At 37.2% G+C, this 20,223-nt stretch overlaps 1 protein-coding gene across 8 annotated transcripts in view; it reads right to left on the bottom strand.

Moving 5' to 3' along the window:
* Positions 1 to 20,223, bottom strand: part of CADPS2 (calcium dependent secretion activator 2) — a 335,958-nt gene that overhangs the window by 71,383 nt on the left and 244,352 nt on the right. For all 8 annotated transcript variants that reach the window (XM_088141678.1, XM_025164784.2, XM_088141679.1 and 5 more), the window contains exons 17-18: positions 17,144 to 17,247; positions 12,738 to 12,894 (exon numbers count right to left, since the gene is read on the bottom strand). In XM_088141678.1, the coding sequence (XP_087997804.1) occupies positions 12,738 to 12,894; positions 17,144 to 17,247 (261 nt within the window). The remainder of the gene's footprint in view (positions 1 to 12,737; positions 12,895 to 17,143; positions 17,248 to 20,223) is intronic.

The raw sequence follows: 20,223 nt of genomic DNA, 5'->3' as shown, positions 1-20,223 counted from the left end.
AGCTGTAAGTCCATAAGAACTCCAAATTGTGCAGTGACTGTCTGAGGAAGTAAAGTCCCATTCTGAGTCAAAGATGAAAGATCCACAGATCTGGAGAGCCCTGAAACCAAGCTACCTGGTCTTGCTGTGGTTGAGTCAGCCTATTGTTTCCCATCCAGGCCTCTACAGCCATTGGCACTGGGAAATATCCTTGATGGCACTGCTTGAGTGGTCCAGGGCAGAAATTTACAGCTGAGCATCATCAGTGTACTGATTGTACTTAACTCCATCTCAACAGATGACCTCACTCAATGGTTTCATGCAGATGTTAAATAGAAGCAGGAGAGAGTCAAGCTGTGGGACCACATCAACACTGACTGGAACCGGCTCTGCAGGAAGGAGGAGAACCACCACAGAATAGTGCCTCCCACTCTTAAGTGTCTGAACTGGTCCAGAAGCATACTGTGATTGATGGTATCAAAAGTCTCTGAGAGAGCCAGCAATTCCAGGACAGAAGCACTATCCTAGTCCTATGCCTGCCAGAGGTAATCCACAAGAACAATCAATTCACTTGGTATTATCACCCAGGCTGAAACCTGAGTGAAAAGAGTCTAGATAATCCACTTTCTCCAGGACCTTGAAGCTGTAAGCCTCCCACCTTCTCCACAACTTTCCCCAAAAAGGGAAGGTTGGAGACATGATGAAAGTTATCCAGGTGTGTTGCATCCAGCAAGTGCCTCGTAAGGAGAGAGTGGACCACTGCTTGTTTCAAAGCAGATAGAACCATCCCCTTCCTCAGAGAAACATTTATCACTGCATGGATCCAACCATGTGTCACCTTCTGTGAGGCCTTGACAGCCAGGTGGCATGTGGATCTAAAACACAGGAGGCATAATTCACAACCTCAATAATCCTGTCCATTTCCTCAGGATTAACAGTTTAAACCCTCCCAGACAACCAAGCAAGATTTTGCCTCAATCATCTCCATAGGACCTGCACACCTGTCAACCCTTTGAGGTAGGCCAGGTCAGGAAATAGATTCAAGTTTGATTGGAACTATACTTTATTGTTACAGACTATAGGAACAAAATCTTGAAAGCCTGACTATATTTTTCCTTCCCTATCTCTTAAATTCTAATGAATTAGGGTGGAGTCAATCTCAGCTTCTTTTTCATGCTTTCTCTGTGTCCCCGGCTTAAAACAGGCTTTTATTTACGTAATTATTGTCTCTGCATAGTTTCTCCAAGGTCATCTCCTTGGCTCTTTATTACAGCAGAATCTAATTCCAATTGAATCTTAATGACTGTATCTGACAGATGCCTCAAAAACTCCTCATGGCAGCCCTGCAAGAGCTCCCCCAGTGCTCCCTACTTAGGAGGGACTGAATCACTCTAAACAAAGGCCAACAGCCAGTTATCTGTGTACGAGATAATAGCAGAAAAATAACCATGTTTTGTTGCTTTTATCACCATATGGTAGTCCTTAACAAAGGATTGTACCCATGATTAGTTGGGCCTGCCCTTTGTCTTTCTCCAGCAGTGCTCTAGATGTCTCTTGTGTAGCTTCATTTCCTGGAATTCTTCCATCAACCAGGGGCTTTCTGGGATATATGCACATAAAGAATCCACACAGGTATGATCCAATCCAAGCCCTCTGTCATCTGTTCATTCCAAGCAGTTACCAATGCTTTGTCTGAACCACACAACAGAGTTTCAGGATTAACCCAAGTTCCCTCGAGAGCCCTACTAGGACAACTGGGTGTCTGGGTGGACCAACCAAATAGGTCCTTCCTCCCTGTGGTGAGGATCAAGTACAGAAAACTGCAAGGCCAACAGAGAACAATCACATGACAAGGGACTAATGGTAACATCCATCAATAGCAAATCATGTTCCTACTCCCCCGAGACAAAAAACAGATCTACAGGTAGTCCTCGCTTACCAACTACTTTGTCCAGTGATAGTTCAAACTCACAATGGCACTGAAAAGGTAGATTTACGACTGATCCTCAAACTTGCAGCTGTCACAGCATCCCTATAGTCATATGATCATGACTCAGGGATTTCACAACTGGCATGCATTTACAATGGTCGCAGCCGTCGTCATGTGATCAACATTTGCAACCTTCACAACTAGCTTCCAACAAGCAAAGTCAATGGGGAAACTGGCAGTAAGTTGCAAGTCACGGTCCCGTGATGTCATGCTTAACGACTGCAGGTGATTCGCTTAGCAACCATAGCAAAACTGACATAAGTCAGGTGCAGTCATGTGATATTTCACTTAACCATCGCATTGTTTAGCGACAGAGTTGCCAGTCCCAATTGTGGTTGGTTAGGACTACTTCTAGTGTATTTTGGATTAGGTCCATGGCTGTCATAAACTCCTGAGCTGTCTGGGGAGCCGGGCCCAGAGAAAGCAGGCTGAGGTCTCCCAGTATCATAAGCCTGGAGAATTCCATTGCCAGCTCAGCCACATCTATGTAGCAGGGAGGCTGGTACAACAACAGTAGAAAACACATCTGATCCCTAAAACCCAATTTCACAAGTAAGATCTCACCTCCAGCTATCTGCACAACAGCACTCCTGGAAGCCAGCAGAATAACAATAGTCACTCTACTACCCCTGCCCCAGAATCATGGCCAATGCCATACCCCAAACCCACTGCCCAGCCAGTTTTTGCTAATGCATAACAGGTTGGCCCTCTTATCCACAATTAAATCATGGATGAGGCAAGCTTTATTACAGATCAACCTTATATTAAGCAGCAACAGCCAGAGACAAGGAACACTGAAGTTTTGAATACCAGGCACTGGTCACTGAATACAGAGGGTTGAAATGCAGAATCAGTAACGCTCACCAAGACTGGCTTCCCCAAGAACGGCCTGCCCTCTATCTCCCACTATATCTCTCCATGCCTGTCACTACCCAAATGTTATTGACTGCCTTATCCCTATCCAGAATATTTCCCTGACCCATGCCCTCCCTCCCCCAGGCTAAAGGGCCCCATCCAAACCAACAACACTTTTCTCCAAGTAGCCAGGTGGTCTGAAACTTCAGGTGCTTCTGCAAGACACTGAGCACCCTGGATCCAGCCAGGCATCTGCCTATCCTCTCTCCAACATCCATCCACCAAACCTACTCTACATGCCCCCACCCCCAGCTTTACCTGGGCAGCCAGCAAGGAAGAAAAAAACACATTCTAACTTATTGGGAAGGGCAGAAAAACGGGTGCCAGATTGATGATCCAGAGTTGCATTGCACAGTCAAAGAGATCTGCCCTAACCTCTTATATCAGCTTTCCTCAACCTGGTGACATGTAGGTTTCTTGGCGAGGCAGAGGTCACATCAGCTAGGATGGCCATATGATATCTTAAAATATTGCCACTGAGCATGAAAATTCAGCAGCCTGGAAGATAAAACTTCATACACACCATTTTCATCTTAAGCAACTGGCATTACTGCTTAAGCAGACAGCCTGTCCTTGGAGTAAAGGGAAGAGGAGAAATGGGAAAGAAAGGGATTAAGGAGAATACATTGTTTTTCCAACCATTTCACTTCAATTCTAAATATATTCATTCAGAAATCTGCCCCACAGCATTCATTGGGATTTATTATTAAGATTAGGATTGCAATCAGTGACTCATCCCATTGAAATTATGGTTGTTGTTGTTATTATTATTATATTTTAGACTCCGATGTATTTTTTATACTTTCTAATTGACTGTACTCCACCCTCCTTATGCTGGTCTTTGACCATAATAAAGATTTGATTTGATGGTTATAATGAAAAGCAGCTACCAGATTTAATACTTAAATTGTGAGAGATGTAGACTACCCATGGCTTCTTAGCATTAAAATGGAATTCTAGCTGAACTGCATTTGTGAAAGCAATGTACTTTAGCTGCAAAGTGGCAGAATGGGATCAGCCTTAATAACTCAGTCTGAGTTCATTAGTACCACTGGTACAGAAATCAACAACAGTTTCCCAAAGCACCTGAATTAGATTCAGATCACTTTTCTCCAGGTACTACAGGCTGTTGTTCTTATACATGTCTTAAATATGGGCAAACTACTCATCATTTTTCTTGTTCCATCAGTTTGGTACTCTCTCACTCCCAATCCCTCCTTGAATCTAACTACTTCATTAAACTTTTCTTAGTTCCACAGCAGATCTTGAACCAAGACCCAAAGGAAACATAGCTTAGGTAACATATGCAGCACACATATGCAACTCCTCTACTTGTTTTTTGATTTTTCTAGCTTGACTAGCTGGGTTATCCTCTGGCCTTCTACCAAACAACTTTAATTAGAGTGTTAACTAGCCTTCATTAATACAGTGATAGGATTCCATGTCCTGATAGACGTTCATTGCATGTAACTAGGTCTTGCAAAGGTCACATTAATAAGACAGCCTGCCTGTATGACTACTCAAGAAAAAAAAAACACTTTCCCAACATACAGTTTTCCTGGTAATACATTAAAAATCCCATTTTAACATTATATTTCCAGGCTTGTAAAAAAGAGTAATTTTAGAGTTGATTTACTGGCAAAATAGTAAGGGGAAGTTAGTAGTAGATATGCCTTGTGTACATGCTACCTCTAGTTAACAGAGTAGGCAACAGAGATGCCTATTAAAAACTATGTTTAACATTTGGAACAGAAATTAAAGTTATGTTCAAAAGGCAGGTCAGTGGCTTGAGTCTGTGTGACACAACTCTTTATAAATGCTTCAAAAACAATCTATCACAGCTTTTACAGCCAACGTGGCACACTATCAGTTTAAGGCAGATAACCCATAGGGCCTCTACAAATAACAAGCAGCTTGCTGGCTCAAATTCCCACAATAGGATTCAAGGAAAAGGAAAAGCTGCCAGAAAGGCCCACACACATCATCATTCATCATCCTTCTGGAGATGTCTTTCAAGGTATCAGAACTTGGACTATCTGGAAAGAATGAATGTAAATAGAAGGAATTAATTTGGCCTGGGGAGTGGGGACTGGTAAGTGATGAAACATGTGTCAGGACACCAAAGCTATGATTACATATCTATGGCAGATGTTGGGATACAAATACATAAGGGCCATATTGCATCATGGTCACATTTTCATTTTTGCACCATTATGGCTAGTGGTATGGTAGCTGCTTTTCTTCAGCCCACAGTCTGCCACAGATGGGATGTCTAGCTCTTAGAGACAGACAGTTACTGGAAGGTATCTTGAGCTTCCTGAATATTTTGTTAAGTGCTCTGTGGTAACCTTCTCCTCAGAGGAATTTGCTTTAATCAAGCCTCCTGGGCACCTGTTGCTGTTAAGATGCTGTTCCAGGGCAATAAAACAGGGAGCTAAGGACATACAAACCCAGCGCTAAAATATTGCTCACATAAGCATGATTGCTCTGTGCAAATCCTTCCAGAAAGGTATTTTTCAACATGAGAGAGCATACACGAAGTGCCTCTCCTCATCACCAAAGTAGCCACACGTTTTTCCCAGGTTGTGGGAAAAATTGTGCAAGCCTACAGACAGACATGGATGCCTTTAATGATTTGAAAAGAGGTCCTTCATATATGTGCCTTACATTGTTAAAGTGGTAACTATCTTTATATTTAGTCCAATCCTTAATGGCAGCTCACTGGGTTACTCTCCCTTTTTAAAGAGCACCATTCACCTTTCTTCAGAACAGTTTGATGCTAAAAATATGAGTCTGGGCTACTTTCTTTCTAGAAAATCATACCAGAAAATGATCTCCCAGGCCTCTTAAATAGGATTTTGTGAGTGAAGTACACACAGACAATAAGTGGGTTGTCTTAGAGTATTTTAAATAATGCTTTGTTTGTATGAATCACGATCTTTGAAAATGTGGCTGTTCAAATATTCACCTCAGACAGGTATTCATATCAGGTGCAGAGAGAGAACCATATCTTTTGGTTAGAAGAAATAACTTCATTGTGGTTATTAACCAGCACAAGGGAATTGGTATTCAAATATCCAAAACTAAATTGACAATATCAGGGTTAGGGTTAGGAAAAGTTCATACAAACAAAGAATTTTGGCTAAAAAACAATATTAAAACAAGGAATGCTAAGATGTTTGCTTGGGCTCCTCATGTGCAACTAAAGAGAAACGAGATTAAAATTAGCAATCTGGGTAGTATAAACTTTAAAATATTAACATAAAATACAAAAAAAAATATTGACAATAAAGCAATAAAATTATCCAAAAGGGATTTGAGGGTTATAAACTTCGCTTACGTACCCCTGTCAAACCCGAGAAGAATATAGTATAATAGCTGACGTGGAACGTACACACCAAAACATAAATTACCCTTGAGAAATTAAAAGGTAACCAAGGGTTAATGCTGAGTCTGATCCATTTCTGGCTAGTCATATTCAGGCAGGTTCAGTTGCTCTTAATTATTCTTTGCCTTCATTTTGTATGCCATTATGCAAAACCTGGCAACCTTGTGCGTTACTTCAGGGTTGATGTCAGAAAATAGAAATTGGTTATCCTGTTGATTGGTGAATCCTGTTTTGCTGATCAGGAGTAGGATACCTTTTGGTTGTTTCCATTATCACATCTTAAGAATATACAGGTACTCCCCGGGTTAAGAACGCCCAATCTAAGGACAACCCATAGTTAAGAATGGAGCCTACTGTAGCAAAATTTGAGTTAAATACTTATATTGCAAATTCGACTTAGGGACAGACCTTGGGAATGGAACTCATTCTTAAACTGGGAACTACCTGTAAATATGAATGTGCTAATGCTATTAGAGTAATGGTTTTTTTTGCTAAACTGTTGTCTGTACCTACATATGTAAATGGAAAATTGTTGCCAGATAAAATTGTATACCCCATGACGTTCAATAAGGAAAGTAACAACTGCAATATTCCACAGTAGTTTCAAATAAAGACAGCCAGTTTGGTCTAATGATTAAGGCCCCAGGCTAGAAACCAGGAGACTTTGGGTTTTAGTCCCACTTTAGGCATGAAAGCTGGCTGGGTGACTTTGGGCCAGTCACTCTCTCTCAGCCCAACTCACTTCAAGGGTTGTTGTTGTGGGGAAAATGGGAGGAGGAAGAAGAATTAGGTAGGTTCACCACCTTGAGCTATTTATAAAAATAAGAAAGGCAGAATAAAAAATCTAAAAAATAAAGGAGAATGTAAATAATATTATTTTGTGAAAGTGTGGTAATATTTTTGTTGATATCTCATGTTAAAATAAATCAATTGCATGTCCATTATATTGATTTATTTTGCATTTGATTATAGACTGGATTAGCTGTCATGCCGTATTGCAATAGTGGACATTAGTTCTCCCCCGCAGCTCCTATTTTTAGTACAACTGAATTAACTCCTACATTTGTGCTATTGTAGTTATATCATCATATCAAAGGCCATGTTAGAATTTCATAGAATTTCTTGTACATTTTCTTAAAATCTTTAAAATCACACTGTCAATTAGCTGACGAAAGAGAAATAAACATGTCCAATGAGTTCAGTGGTTTGGAGAGAGCTGAAGCAAAGATTTCTTATAGTAAATTCTTGATCACTGCATTATTCCATCTGAAATGGGGCCTTAAGACCATATTATTTGCCAGAGTCATAAACTGAAAACTGTTAACCACTTTTTGTCTAGTTTAAAAATCTCTTAAGTATATCAGGTAGAATAGCATCAAATAGATGAATGAATCTGTGAATGTGGATTTGCAAAGGAACAATATTAAGATTCATAAAGGTTTCCAACTGAATGCATGTAGATTTTTTTTTTTATTACAAATGATGATATTCCTGCATGGACTTATCACCAAGTAGACAGATGTGCATTAAAGTGTGAAGTTTATAATCACTCCATATGGTCCAGTAGGAAGGAATAATTATTACAAGACAACACGTTAATCCAAATAGTAACTTTGCTCATTAAACATTTGTTATGGTAACATTTAACATAAGCATTTTAAAGCTTGACCTTTAGTCAAACGTAACATTCTACACAGTGGCATCTCTCACTAAAATTATGGCATACCTTCTAAATTATTTTATATTTTTTTTAAATCTACTTTATCAATATAAAAACCCTTCAAAATCAAGAAAAAGAATTGTCTACTGCTCAGACAAAATTTCATGGATACATTAACTCTTAACATTGTATAAATGTACACAATATATTGCTGTATGAATATTTTCTACTGAATGCATTTGTGGCAAATAAAAAAAAAAAAACCCTCAGCTTTCTGAAGCTATCTGTTAAACTATTATTTAGGTACCAGGGACAAGGCCAATAAACAGAAGAGAATAATGAGCTATAGAGAATTCATCCAATTCAAGGTTTTCTTTAGGTGCCTATGAAAAAGAAGGAAAACTTGCCATACACCTACTGTATACAATCATGTGAAATGAGAAGAGTTTCATTTCTGAATGTGCGACATCTCCAGGACACCAAATATAATCCATTAGGATGCATTTTCTATATAAATATGCGGAAGCAAATTATTCTGTGCAACTTCTATTTGTTACAATGACAGCTCAGTGGAAATACATCTTCATGAATTATACCAAAAATAATGCTTTTAGAAAAAGGTTTCTGATAAAGATTAAAAAGAGTTGCTTGGAACTTTATTAATTTTATTAATGATGAAAAAATTGCCATAACATACATGATAAAAGATTGCAGGTCTCAAACCACCTCTTCCAAAGATCTCTAGGACTATACATTCTAGTTCTGCCTCCTACCTGTTGTAGCAGCTTGGTAGTTATTGCTTGCCACCCCCTTTCTAAGAGTGTGATGGCTCCCATGATGTCACCCCCCTAACCCCAGGTGAAGTAAACAGAGCTTCCACAACCTGAGTTATTTTTCTGATAATTAAAAGAGGAAGAAAGAGAGAAATAATGAAATAAATCATACAGTGCCATCTCTTGATTGTGTAGCATTTATATATGTGGCTAGATAAATCAGCCCCTTCTTCCCCTAGCTTTTTGGAAGCTAGACCAATCTTACTAGGGGCAAAGAAAATTAAAGTTAAAAAAAAAGAAAAAAGTAAAAATCCCTTTTTTGGCTTTAAGCAGTCACAACAAAGGATTTAATGGCAAAGGAGATAAAAATATAGAGTTGCACACCTGCTTACTTGGTGATAAGTCCACTCAGACATAACATCATTTAAAATAAACATATTGTGACTTAAACAGATCTCCTATAGAAAAATATGAAGGAAAGGCTCTGGGCAGACTACAAGATGAGGTTAGGTTGTTGTTAATTTAGAGGCAACACGGATGAAAAGATGTTCCAACTTGCTTCCCTATGCAAACTATCTCTATTTAGACACTTGGGAAAGGTTTAATCTAACCAAGAGTTGTTGTCTCTTTTCTTGCTAGTAGATTTTTATTACATAAATAACAAATATTATCAATTTGGTAAGCCATAGGGATTGAATTTGTGTTTTGAAATATTGTGTTGCAATCCTGCAATCTAGAAAAAAATTGACCAAGGCAGTTGAAACCTACTTTAATGTTCTGAATAAAATTCCTAATGCTATACGGCTTTATGAAGATTTTGACTCTTGATTTCATTAATATATATGTATATTAAAAAAACACATATTAATATAAATTATATATGCACACGTATACAGGCACATGCTTCAGGGTTGAATTAAAGCCAACTGATGCCCTAAGCACAGCGAAACAATGGTGGCTCTCAACGGAAGCAAAACTCTCACGCCATGAGATGGAAACAAATGTGATATCTGATGACATCTTCAAACCAAACTTTTAAGCTTTAGTCATTCACCATGCCAAAGAAAATATTTTTTTTAACAATGTAGATTAAAGCTGAATATGGCAGATAAGACAATTACAAAAAAATTGACTAAAGTCAAGTGTGGCAGGGAAAGAATCAAGTTATGATAGGTAGAGGGAAAAAATTATGTGGTGCCCCCCTTCCCTTGGTGCCCTCAGCACGTGCTTACTTTGCTTAATGGTTAATCCAGGGCTGATGTACATGTGTTGTGGAACTATCTTCTGTCTATCAATCCATAAGAAGAAACATAAAAAGAGAGAGACACACAGAGAAAGATCTAGGGTATTCATCTATCTAGAAATTCTCTGCAGATTCAGAAATGTGGAGGCTGAAAGCTCTTGGAAGAGAACAAAATTAAGCTGACAACTGTCCTCATTTGAAAGGCTGAAGGTTAACTTCATGTACAATATGGTGATCCATCATGATCTATCTTAAAAAAAAATAATCTGAAAAATACTCTCTGATGCTGGCCTCAATGAGAGAAAAATCCAGTAGGATTTTCACCTCTTCATTTCCTAATGAGCTTTTTGATAATGAGAGGTTAACTTTAACAGTCACTCTGGGCTCTATTATGGCTAATTTGACTCCACTTCATTCTCCCTGTTAATTATTAACACTAGCCTTTTTATCCTCCTGAGAGCAGAATTTCAGATTTTTCCTTTTTTTCAGATTTGCGTGAGCCTCTTTTTAAAAGAGATGAAAATGTCTAGCAATACTTGTGTGTTTAATAGCTGAACAACATCATTTATTAGCCATTAAAAGAAGACACAATGACATCAATACCATAAGCATGGAATCTCCTCTCTTTAACATACTCACTCTGCGAAAGGGCTGGTAATTATGGACTCCAATGCAGCTTAAAATGAACAGCTTTGGGAAGAAGGAATTTGCGACTTAGAAGCAGGAAGTGCCCTGATTGTTCCATAGCTGAAGCAACTACTCTTGCATTAAAAAAGTAACAGGAAAGTTAGCCCTATAATTGCTGGTATTTCAAGTTCCATCAGCAGCACTTTGTAACACAGGTCATAACTGCTTCATTATGAACATACATTTTCTGTCATTTTAATAAATACATTCTCCCCTAGAAATGATTTTCTCATTATTATTTAAAGTAATTCCATATTTAACTGACTTAAGGGGAGAAAGAGTTTAAATTCAAGCCTTTACATTATTGTCTACTTTTTTTTAATAAAGTAGATCCTTTTTAAAAAATATCTTTGATAGTATTACTTGTTGGCCTGAGTGAAAAGCATGATATTGATTTAAGATGACAATGCAGCTATGATGTTAAAGAACAGAAACAATATAGACTATAAAGGTTTACAATTTCTGAACTGGCACTGGTGATACAGGAGGTGAAGTTACCCCATTCAGTTACTGAAGGCTTCAGAGATAATGTTCTTTCTGAAGAACTATCTGGAGAGGACCAGGGAGAATGGTGAGGGGTGCAACACCAATACATGACAGGAAATGTTAGCAAAGGATCTGGAATATTTAATGGGAATAAATATTTCTGCCTTCACAATATACATACACTCTCTCTTAATGTAATTTCATGGGTATTTTTTCAGGGGTATCCTGAGTGTGTGTGTGTCAAAAATGTGCAAAATGGCAGGTGTGGCATTGAGATCTAAGCTTTAGTGAGTGCAAGACTGGCACATGTACAAACGGGCCAAAGCTTAGATTGGAAAGCTGCATCCACTATCGTGCAGATTTTGACACTTTCTTGCAGCAGCTGCTACATTTATTAAATATTAAAAAATATCCTACCCCCCCAAAAAACCACAAAACCAACCCTCCCCCCACTTTTCTGTTTCAAGCTGAGCAATTTCTACAAAGATTCAATGTTCTATGGATATGATTCTATGCCTGAATTAAAAATTCTGCAAGAAAATTTCCTAATAACCAAATTGGGAATATCCTATTTTAATTTAAGAAGCCATGATATGCAGAGGACATTTTGCTACACATGCAGTCCATTCCCTCCTCCCTTTGTCCTTGCAGTGGAATACTGAAAACCCTACTTAACTAGAGTTTCCCATTTCGTCTTTTGGAAAATGATGGTTCCCAGGTTCAGAACGTAAAGCTTTTAAACCAACTTGTAACCATAGTTATAAACCTGGATTGTTCAGAGTCTGCAAACATAGCTTTGAGGTTTCAATACCTTGAGAAACCCTGGTTCAATGGACCCTTCTCACTATAAAAAACTTCTGCTTCTCACTGTAAAAAAAAAAAAAAGGGAATTCACGTACAGGTGAGATTCTTATACACAGCTGATTAAACTGAGATATGCTCACCTAAACTCGGTCATTGTCAGCTGTATGCACAGATCCTTGCTTGCAGTCAGTAAGAAATTTAGTTGCATGTATGATGCATTGAATCTGGATCCAAGTAAACATTTAGAAATATATTTGAAAAGCTACAAAGAAATAAGCTTGAGAGAGAAATAAAGCTCAAAAAGCTTGTATGGAATGACAAGGAAGTCTTGTTAGACTTCTTCTTTGGAACATTCAATTTTGAATGTCTAGGGCAAACAGAATTCTAGTTGTAGTTCAAATACAATATATGTGCTCTGTTGTACAAAGCAAAATCTGAGCAAGGATCTCTACAGAACTTATGGCACTACAAGAAATTTACTAGAACCAGTCTACTTCACTGTCTATAAAGAACACACTTGCTAACTGTAACTTGCTAATAAAAAGAATTACAACCTGTATCTGAAATTTGTTAATATATGCCTTGTCGCCCAAGCCCTTGTGTGCTTATTCTGAAATAAGTCCCACTGAATGCAGCAGGACTTACTCCCACCATGTGCTTAGGATAGTATCATTAATGAGCCTGGAGAAAAGCAAGATTAAATAAATACAACTAAAGATTTCTAAGCTACCCATCCTGAAAACCAAAAAGGGAATAAGATGTAAAAGTCAAGAGTAACCGCAGGTATATTAATAACCAAACACCAAACTTACAGTCATTTCTCAGGAAGTTATTGAGTAACTGGAAAAGAGGAAAGCTATCCCAGCTATCCTGTGGCTGAGCTTCCAGTGCAGAATCCATGTCGACAGTAAAAAGAGACCAAAACTTCTCCCCATGTTCAGCCAGCAGATCTGGCCACCACGCAAAGGCCTGCATCATCAATTAAAAAAAAAAGTCTGAGTTACATTCTCCTTCAAGTTTGAATGTAAAATATGATGGAAGTAGACATAAAAATGGTGGATCCATAAAATTATGGAAACTGGCGTACATTCTTTAAAAGCAACTGAAATTTTTCATTAGGAAAAGCTGCATTTTGCATCCAATGTAATTTGCATGTATATATTTCAGTGAGGGTGGATGTTTGATTAAACAATTTGATTGACAGATAATCTAGAGCCCCGATTATTATTCCCTGATCATCTGGGAATCTGGTGTTTCATGTTATATGCACTTATAAATGTGAGAGCCGCTGTAAGAGATATGACTTCCTGTGAGAAAAAAACACGATGACTGTCTTCTAAATGATTTCAGACGAAAAATGGACATTCATCTTCTAAAAAAAATGGAGTAACTAACCCTCTTTGAAATCGCAAACATGATAGTGTTCCTTAATATGTCAAACTGGTGAGGGAGGACTGGTGTAAAGCTCTTCCTCCAGCTATGTGATTTACACGTAAATTTGCAGAGTTACATCAGCAGCCTCTGACTAACACTTCATTTAAATGCTATGATTCAAGAAAATAGTGCAATGGGGTTTTCAACATGATCAGTAATTACATCACAGTTGGACGCACTTTTAATTTTAAATTGGGTTTTTAAATGCCTAAACACATGAATCAGCCCTTAGGTAGCTATTGCCCACTAAACATAAAAGGCCACAATCTAATGGAAAAAGAAATGCTTTGTATATAACAAATCCAGTTTCAATCCCCACCATTTCCAGGTGGACTGTGAAAAGATCTCTGAAGAGTTGAAGAACTACTTTTGGTCAGTGTATTTGAATCTTCTCCAATATGTTTTGATTATAAATTCTAAGAGCTACACTTCCAACATATCTGGAGTACACCAGGTAGGATAAAACCAGTGTACAAATGACAGAACTAAATAGATTGATGGCCTAAAGTAATATAAAACAGCTTTCTAGGCTTCCTTTTGTTGTTCCAATGCTTCAGGGATATTTATTCCTGCAACACAGATAAACTCTCTTAAATAATAATGTAAATCCTTGGATTTTTAAAAAATTAACATTAGAGACATGTTTAATAATTAATTTCTTATGGTTCATTACTAGCTGCTTATCTACTGTTGATCTGAATGACATTGTATATGTTTGAATATATATTGGGAATTTCTTAAAAAGTAGTTATGCCTACCAATAAATTCCTCTCTTAGTTAGGAATAACACATCTGAATGAACGTTTGCTCGCCTTTCAGCCGGCCTGTGGCTGGAGGTATTTTTCAGAGGGTTTCCAGCAGGTTACCCTGACATCTATGGTGAAGCTGATAGTGAAGCAGGATCTTCTCAATAAATGTGCTGCATTAGCAGAATTTCTGTTTCACCTAGACCTGCCTGGAACCAACACTGTTAAATTTCCAGCACCAGCTAAAGGCATCCTTATCCTTCCAAGATTTTCAGCATTTTTAAAAAAATGCTTTTGATCAATTTTATCTGAAAATTTGTACTTACTTTTGTAAAACAAAACAAAACAAAACAAAACAAAACAAACAAACAAAAACCCCTATGGTACCTCTGCTAAAGGGAAATACATAAAAACCTTCATAAATGAAAAAACAAAGCAGCAAGAGATATCTTCAGTACTTCTTATGTTCTGATAAGGAGAGAATAATTGCATATAAAAGGATAATCCTGTTGATTGCTAATTCTGAGATTAAGACCAGCTTTTACAATAATTGTCTATTGTCTTGCAAAAGGTAATGGGAAAGAAGGACTGGTTGTATTAATAATTATAACTGATGGCCCTGTGAAACTCAGAGATCAGAATTTCCTTCTAGCTAGAAATCTCAGATAAAGTACTATTAACATGGAAATAAATGGAAAAGGATGATGCATGCTAGAATCCAATATATCACATTCAATAGCAAAATGAGCAGAAATTTCCATGAATCTGAGAAATCTCTTGATCATTCCTTGATCCATCAATGCCTAGGAATAAAGTGATGAAGAAAGACTAATATCACAGAGAGCACGGTTCTGTCACCAGTAATATAAGACAACATGAAGATGAATGCAATTAATGATTAATCACACATCTTTCAACTGGAAGAAGAAAAAAATATGTTGTATGAGATTAAAATGTTATTTGTTAAATTACTTGATTATTTCTAATTTATATTGCACAATATAGCAACATATGTTTCATGTCTGTTGAATTATAACATTGCATTATTCAGCAATGGCTCAATTATTGATGTTCGTTCATCAATAGCTTTTATCTTCTTTCTCTATGTTGCCCTCAAAGAACTTGCAATGGGACTAAGGTTCCAGAGCAGCAGGGCTTGTCAGTGAATTTTCAGATATTTTTGTCCATATTGCTGAGCAGCTGTGTGAATTAGAAGACTTCAGCAAAACACTGGCATTCTCTGTGAGACAAAGGATACCAATCTGGTTCAACACTGACCCCGAGAAGCTCTCTGCTTGTCACACATATTTTATAATCTTGAATCTATAACTTTGTGAGTTAGGTGAAAATTATTCCAGTTTTACTTGCTCAAGACTCTTCAGTGCCTCCATAGTAGAGGAAGATCTTTAAGCCAAACCTCTCTCATATCTACTTTTAACCAGCTACCTGCTGGACCGTATATATTTTAAAAAAAGAGAAATATAATAAAGAGAAAATAACTGATGCCACATGTGAACAAAGTGAATGCCATCAGAGAAAATAATTGATGCCATACATTCAAAACAGTGTAACAATGCATGGAATCATGACAAAAATGTCTCTCTTGATTGGGATGAATAACATACCTCTTTTCCCTGGGGGAATCCATAATTTTGGAAGTGTTGTGGAACAGGAGGAAAGAAAAAGTTAAAAATGGGTTGAACTTAGCAAGATATATATCTTTTGTCTCCCTTTTTGTATCACTGTACAATGTTTAAAGATATCTGCTTACTCTCAAGTATTGTTTGAACTGAGGAACAATACGTATTTAAAAAATCAGCATTCTGCTCTGATTCATTTAAATATACTGTTAGAAATAAAATGCCAGCTATTATAGTTCTAGTCATATTTATATTTTGCAGAAGGATATAATGGACATTGTATTTTAAAACTAAAAATTAAAATGTAGTTTTTCAATCATAATTTAATTTCTGCAATTTCCAGTGATTTTAATTTAAATATATATTCTCAGAAGAGAAATTCACATATAAGCATTATTAATTATTTACAGTGGCAATACCATTGTAGAATGCGTCTTGGGAATTAATTTCAAATCATTGAAGCAGCTGTTTCTTCAGGATAAAATAAAATATCCATAACAAGTTCACACATGACAGATGTAAGCTAAAATCTAGAACTGACAGTGTGAGATAAAAGCAGATGTTTTGAATGATCATATTTATAGACATTACATCTTAGCTTACTACTTTGTGTGTCTCTACTGGAAAAAAAATATTATAACAGTTTTTATGTTAAAATATGAACTTCCATCCAAGTAGAGTTGTGCCTCACTGAGGCTAGTTCTTCAAACTTTTAAAACGTCAGCGACAATATTAATGGAGTTTGATAAATAAAATAAACTTTTTTATTCTTGCAAAACCCCTACTCCATTACATGTCTTCAACCACTGAGATTTAGGAATGGCTCCAGCTTCAGCCTTCCCCAAACAACTAAGACTTGTGGGTGACTAGAAGGCTTGTTCAGATGATTTCATCTGATTGGGCTCCCCAAAACTTTTTTGTGGATTATACCAGGATTATCACCCTTCTTAAAAAGAAAAAAAAATATCCAGACTAAGAGAGTAGCATATTAAATATGGCCCTCTTATTTAATCTAGGTATCTAATTTAAGCTAGAAAGAACTTCTATTTTATATTGCTGTATGGTGCTTATTTTTATCCAGAGATGAGAAACTGGAGAATTATTTGTGAGATAATGGCTAGAACTCCCTCTTTTTTGCTCTTATATTTTTTCCAGCATTTTTTCCTTTCTTTTTTAACGATTCAAACCTGAAACTTATCCAAAGAAAAATCCGAGCAGGGCTTTATTTCACTTTATTTTTCAAAATCTTCACAACTCTGAGAGCTCTGCAAATGTAAATTGCCTTTAACATATATTAGAGGCTCTACCTGTAATGTTTTTTGACAGAGCTGTTCCACACCAAGGCAGCACAGGGTGGCTATTAAAGCATCATTGTGCAGTTAATGCAGTTATCCTCACCTCTGAATGGTGCTCTTCGTTCTGCTGCAGGACTTCAATGCAGAGCTCTGCTAAATGAATAACCTCTTCCAGCTTTACAGAAGGAGATGCCAAGTTCAGCGTCTCTGTAGTGAAAAGGAACACACAAACCAGGATGACTGTAAGTAGGAAACGCTGGTGTGGGAAACATTCCAGACGCCACACAACTATGTAATTTCAAGAGACTGACATCATATAACACTTCAGGGTTCCTTTTAATGCAAATTGTACAAATACATAAAATATTTAATCTGCCATGAAATGAGAGGGCACCAAAAGCATTTTCCAATTCAACTAGCAGTTGAAACTACACTGGCACATCAGATGCTCAACTCCTGCAATGAGTAAATTCCCATCTTTTCCAAGGTCATCTCGGCAAAGGAAGCAGAAGCTACAGGTTTGTTTTCTTCTTCATCATACAATGGCTACAACATTATTCATACTGGAACAATAATTGCACTCAAATTCCTGATTTTCAGACAGTCTAATTCAAGTTATGTATAATCTGAAAATAAGACTGTTAAATACAGACCAGGACTACTGACCCTTTTCCAAGACACATCACAGTGAGATCATGATTGAAAACAAAGTTTCCTCCACCAAAATATTAAAAAAAAGAAAGAGGCAAAAATGGACCCCAAACATCCATTCATCCCTGCTCCAGGATAAACTTTCATATCTATCTATGTATCTGTCCACCCACCCACCCATCCACCCACCCGTCCACCCATCAATCCATCCCCATCCCCAAGGAAAAATAGCAATGTTGAGGAAGTGCAGAAGGAAAATTACTCTCAAATTATATTTAGTTTTGTTTAATAGTTATTTGTATACGCTTCCAAATAATAGACATTTTCACACATTACATTTAATGAATATAGTCTATAGGATATCTGCAAATTGTTGATTTATACACATGTATTTACATGTAATATAATATGCATGTATTCTGGTTAATAGTTTAAGATCCTTTGTTGCAATAATTCAAAGATTATTTTACCTAGCAAATTATACAACCCCCATACTGATGCTAAAATAAGGATCTGGAATATATATATATATATATATATATATATATATATATATATATATATATTCCATAAACATATTTATATATTTATATTTTAATTCAAACAGTTACTCTAAACATATCACTAATGTTAGATATAACTTCTATTGTGTTCAATGATGCTTATAACAGATTGGGCTCCATGGAAAAGCTATCAGTTCTACCTAAGCTATTATGAATATAAATAGTGTGGCCTTACTTTTTTGCAAACCTACCTAGCAAAAACTTTGCCAAGACATTCTGCATATTAAATAAAAGTCATGGTTTGTTCAGGAATTACAGGAAAAAGTAGGGTGAGGGTGGGGGTGGGGAAGAGAAAGGAAGCAACAGAAATATTCAAGTAGACATATAAGGTAAAGGATAGAGGATCAGCCTACTTCTATTTCTCCTATCTGGTTTCTTTATTCTAATATTTTTTAAAATTCTTATTTTCACAGTTCATAAATGTGTAGACAGATTTATAAGATTAAGTTTATTTCAAATTCTAAATTATTTCTGCCACATGTACAAACAAAGTATTGGTTCCTTAAGAACATATTACTTTTAAAAGAAGAATAGGCGCATTAACAAAATACAATTATATAATTGAAAATAAATCTATTTGTCAGCATTTCATCTCACGCACGGCAAGAGTCAATTGTAGCTTCCTGCATAATCCATGTTATGCCATTATTAAAGGCAATGAGCAATTAATATGGCTGTGGATTTTTCAGAAAGGTATTACAAATATAAACCCTCTTAAATCAAACCAATCTGGCCCTATTTATTTATAGCTTTTCTATACCACTGTACTCTAAAAGACTCCCACAACTTCAAATTAAAGTATAAAACTGCTCAAAACTAACAAAACTATCAACACACCTTGGTGTCTGCAGTCCAAACATCTGTAATTACTGATTAAAAAGCTCCATGAATAACTCCATTTTAGCTGCCTTCCAGAGCAACCAATTCTATTTCTTTCCCATGTCCAGGCCTGAACCCTGACTGAGAGGGATCTAGAGTATCTGCTTCATATAAGGTGTTCTGAACTTGCCATCCTAACACCTTCCCAACAACTTTCTCTAAAAAGGGACTCTTGGAAAATGGGTGCCACTTGCCCAAAATTACCATACCCAGAAAAGGTCTGTTCAAGAGGGGGAACATCACTGTCTCTTTCAAGCTGCTAGCATCACCCTTTCTCCTGAAAAGGCATTGACTGCCTCCAGCTGTTCATCTCCCCCCTCCCTCAAGCTGCCCAAAGGAGCCAGGTAGGTCACAGATCTAGTTCACAAGTTGGTGGAGTTTATGCTATACAAGACCCCATTCACTTCCTTAGAATCAGCAAGCCAAAATGAATCCCAGGTAACATCCTGCTCACTGATTTAGGGCTTATGTATGCAGACTCCAAACCTGAGAATCCATAATGGTATGTTTGGAGGCTGAGAGAAATTGGCAGCCCTTCAAAGTAGGCCAAGTCAGGAAACAGACTCCACAAATCTGATTGGAACGAGACATTTTTACTCCAAGGGTCAATTTCAACAAGACCAATGGAAAAAAATCCACTAATGCAATATCAGTGAAGAAATATTGATGCTACACAATCCTCATGGTGTAGGCTTGAAGATGGCACTTACCCATGTTCAGTCAAAACTGCTTCTAGTCTTCCTCCATCAATGCTCCAGAAGTCTATTCTGTCCAGGAGCTCCTTGGTAAAACCGGCTACCAGGGATCAGTGAACAAAGGAAGGGACAATCTTGTTAAGTTCTATGATCACTTCTGAGTTCCAGGGTTTGATCAGACATTCCATGGGACCACCTACTAGATTGCTGGAAAGATTTCCAAGAGTCTGCCAGAATCCATCTGGATCCAGACAGTATTTAGGAAGGACCACATCCTACATTACGTCAATAGTGATGATGAACCACAAATGGACTGAAAGACTTCCACAGCAGCTATTAGAACTGGAAACTATTAACCCAAGGTACAGTGGTACCTCGGTTCACGAACTTAATTC

This window comes from Python bivittatus, unplaced genomic scaffold (assembly GCF_059951505.1).
Source record: "Python bivittatus isolate LINGU-HERP-01145 unplaced genomic scaffold, Pbiv_v1 ctg000330_np1212, whole genome shotgun sequence".
NCBI classification, from domain to species: Eukaryota; Metazoa; Chordata; class Lepidosauria; order Squamata; family Pythonidae; genus Python; species Python bivittatus.
Note: the sequence above shows the minus strand (reverse complement) of the source record. Positions and strands in the feature narration are given on the sequence as shown.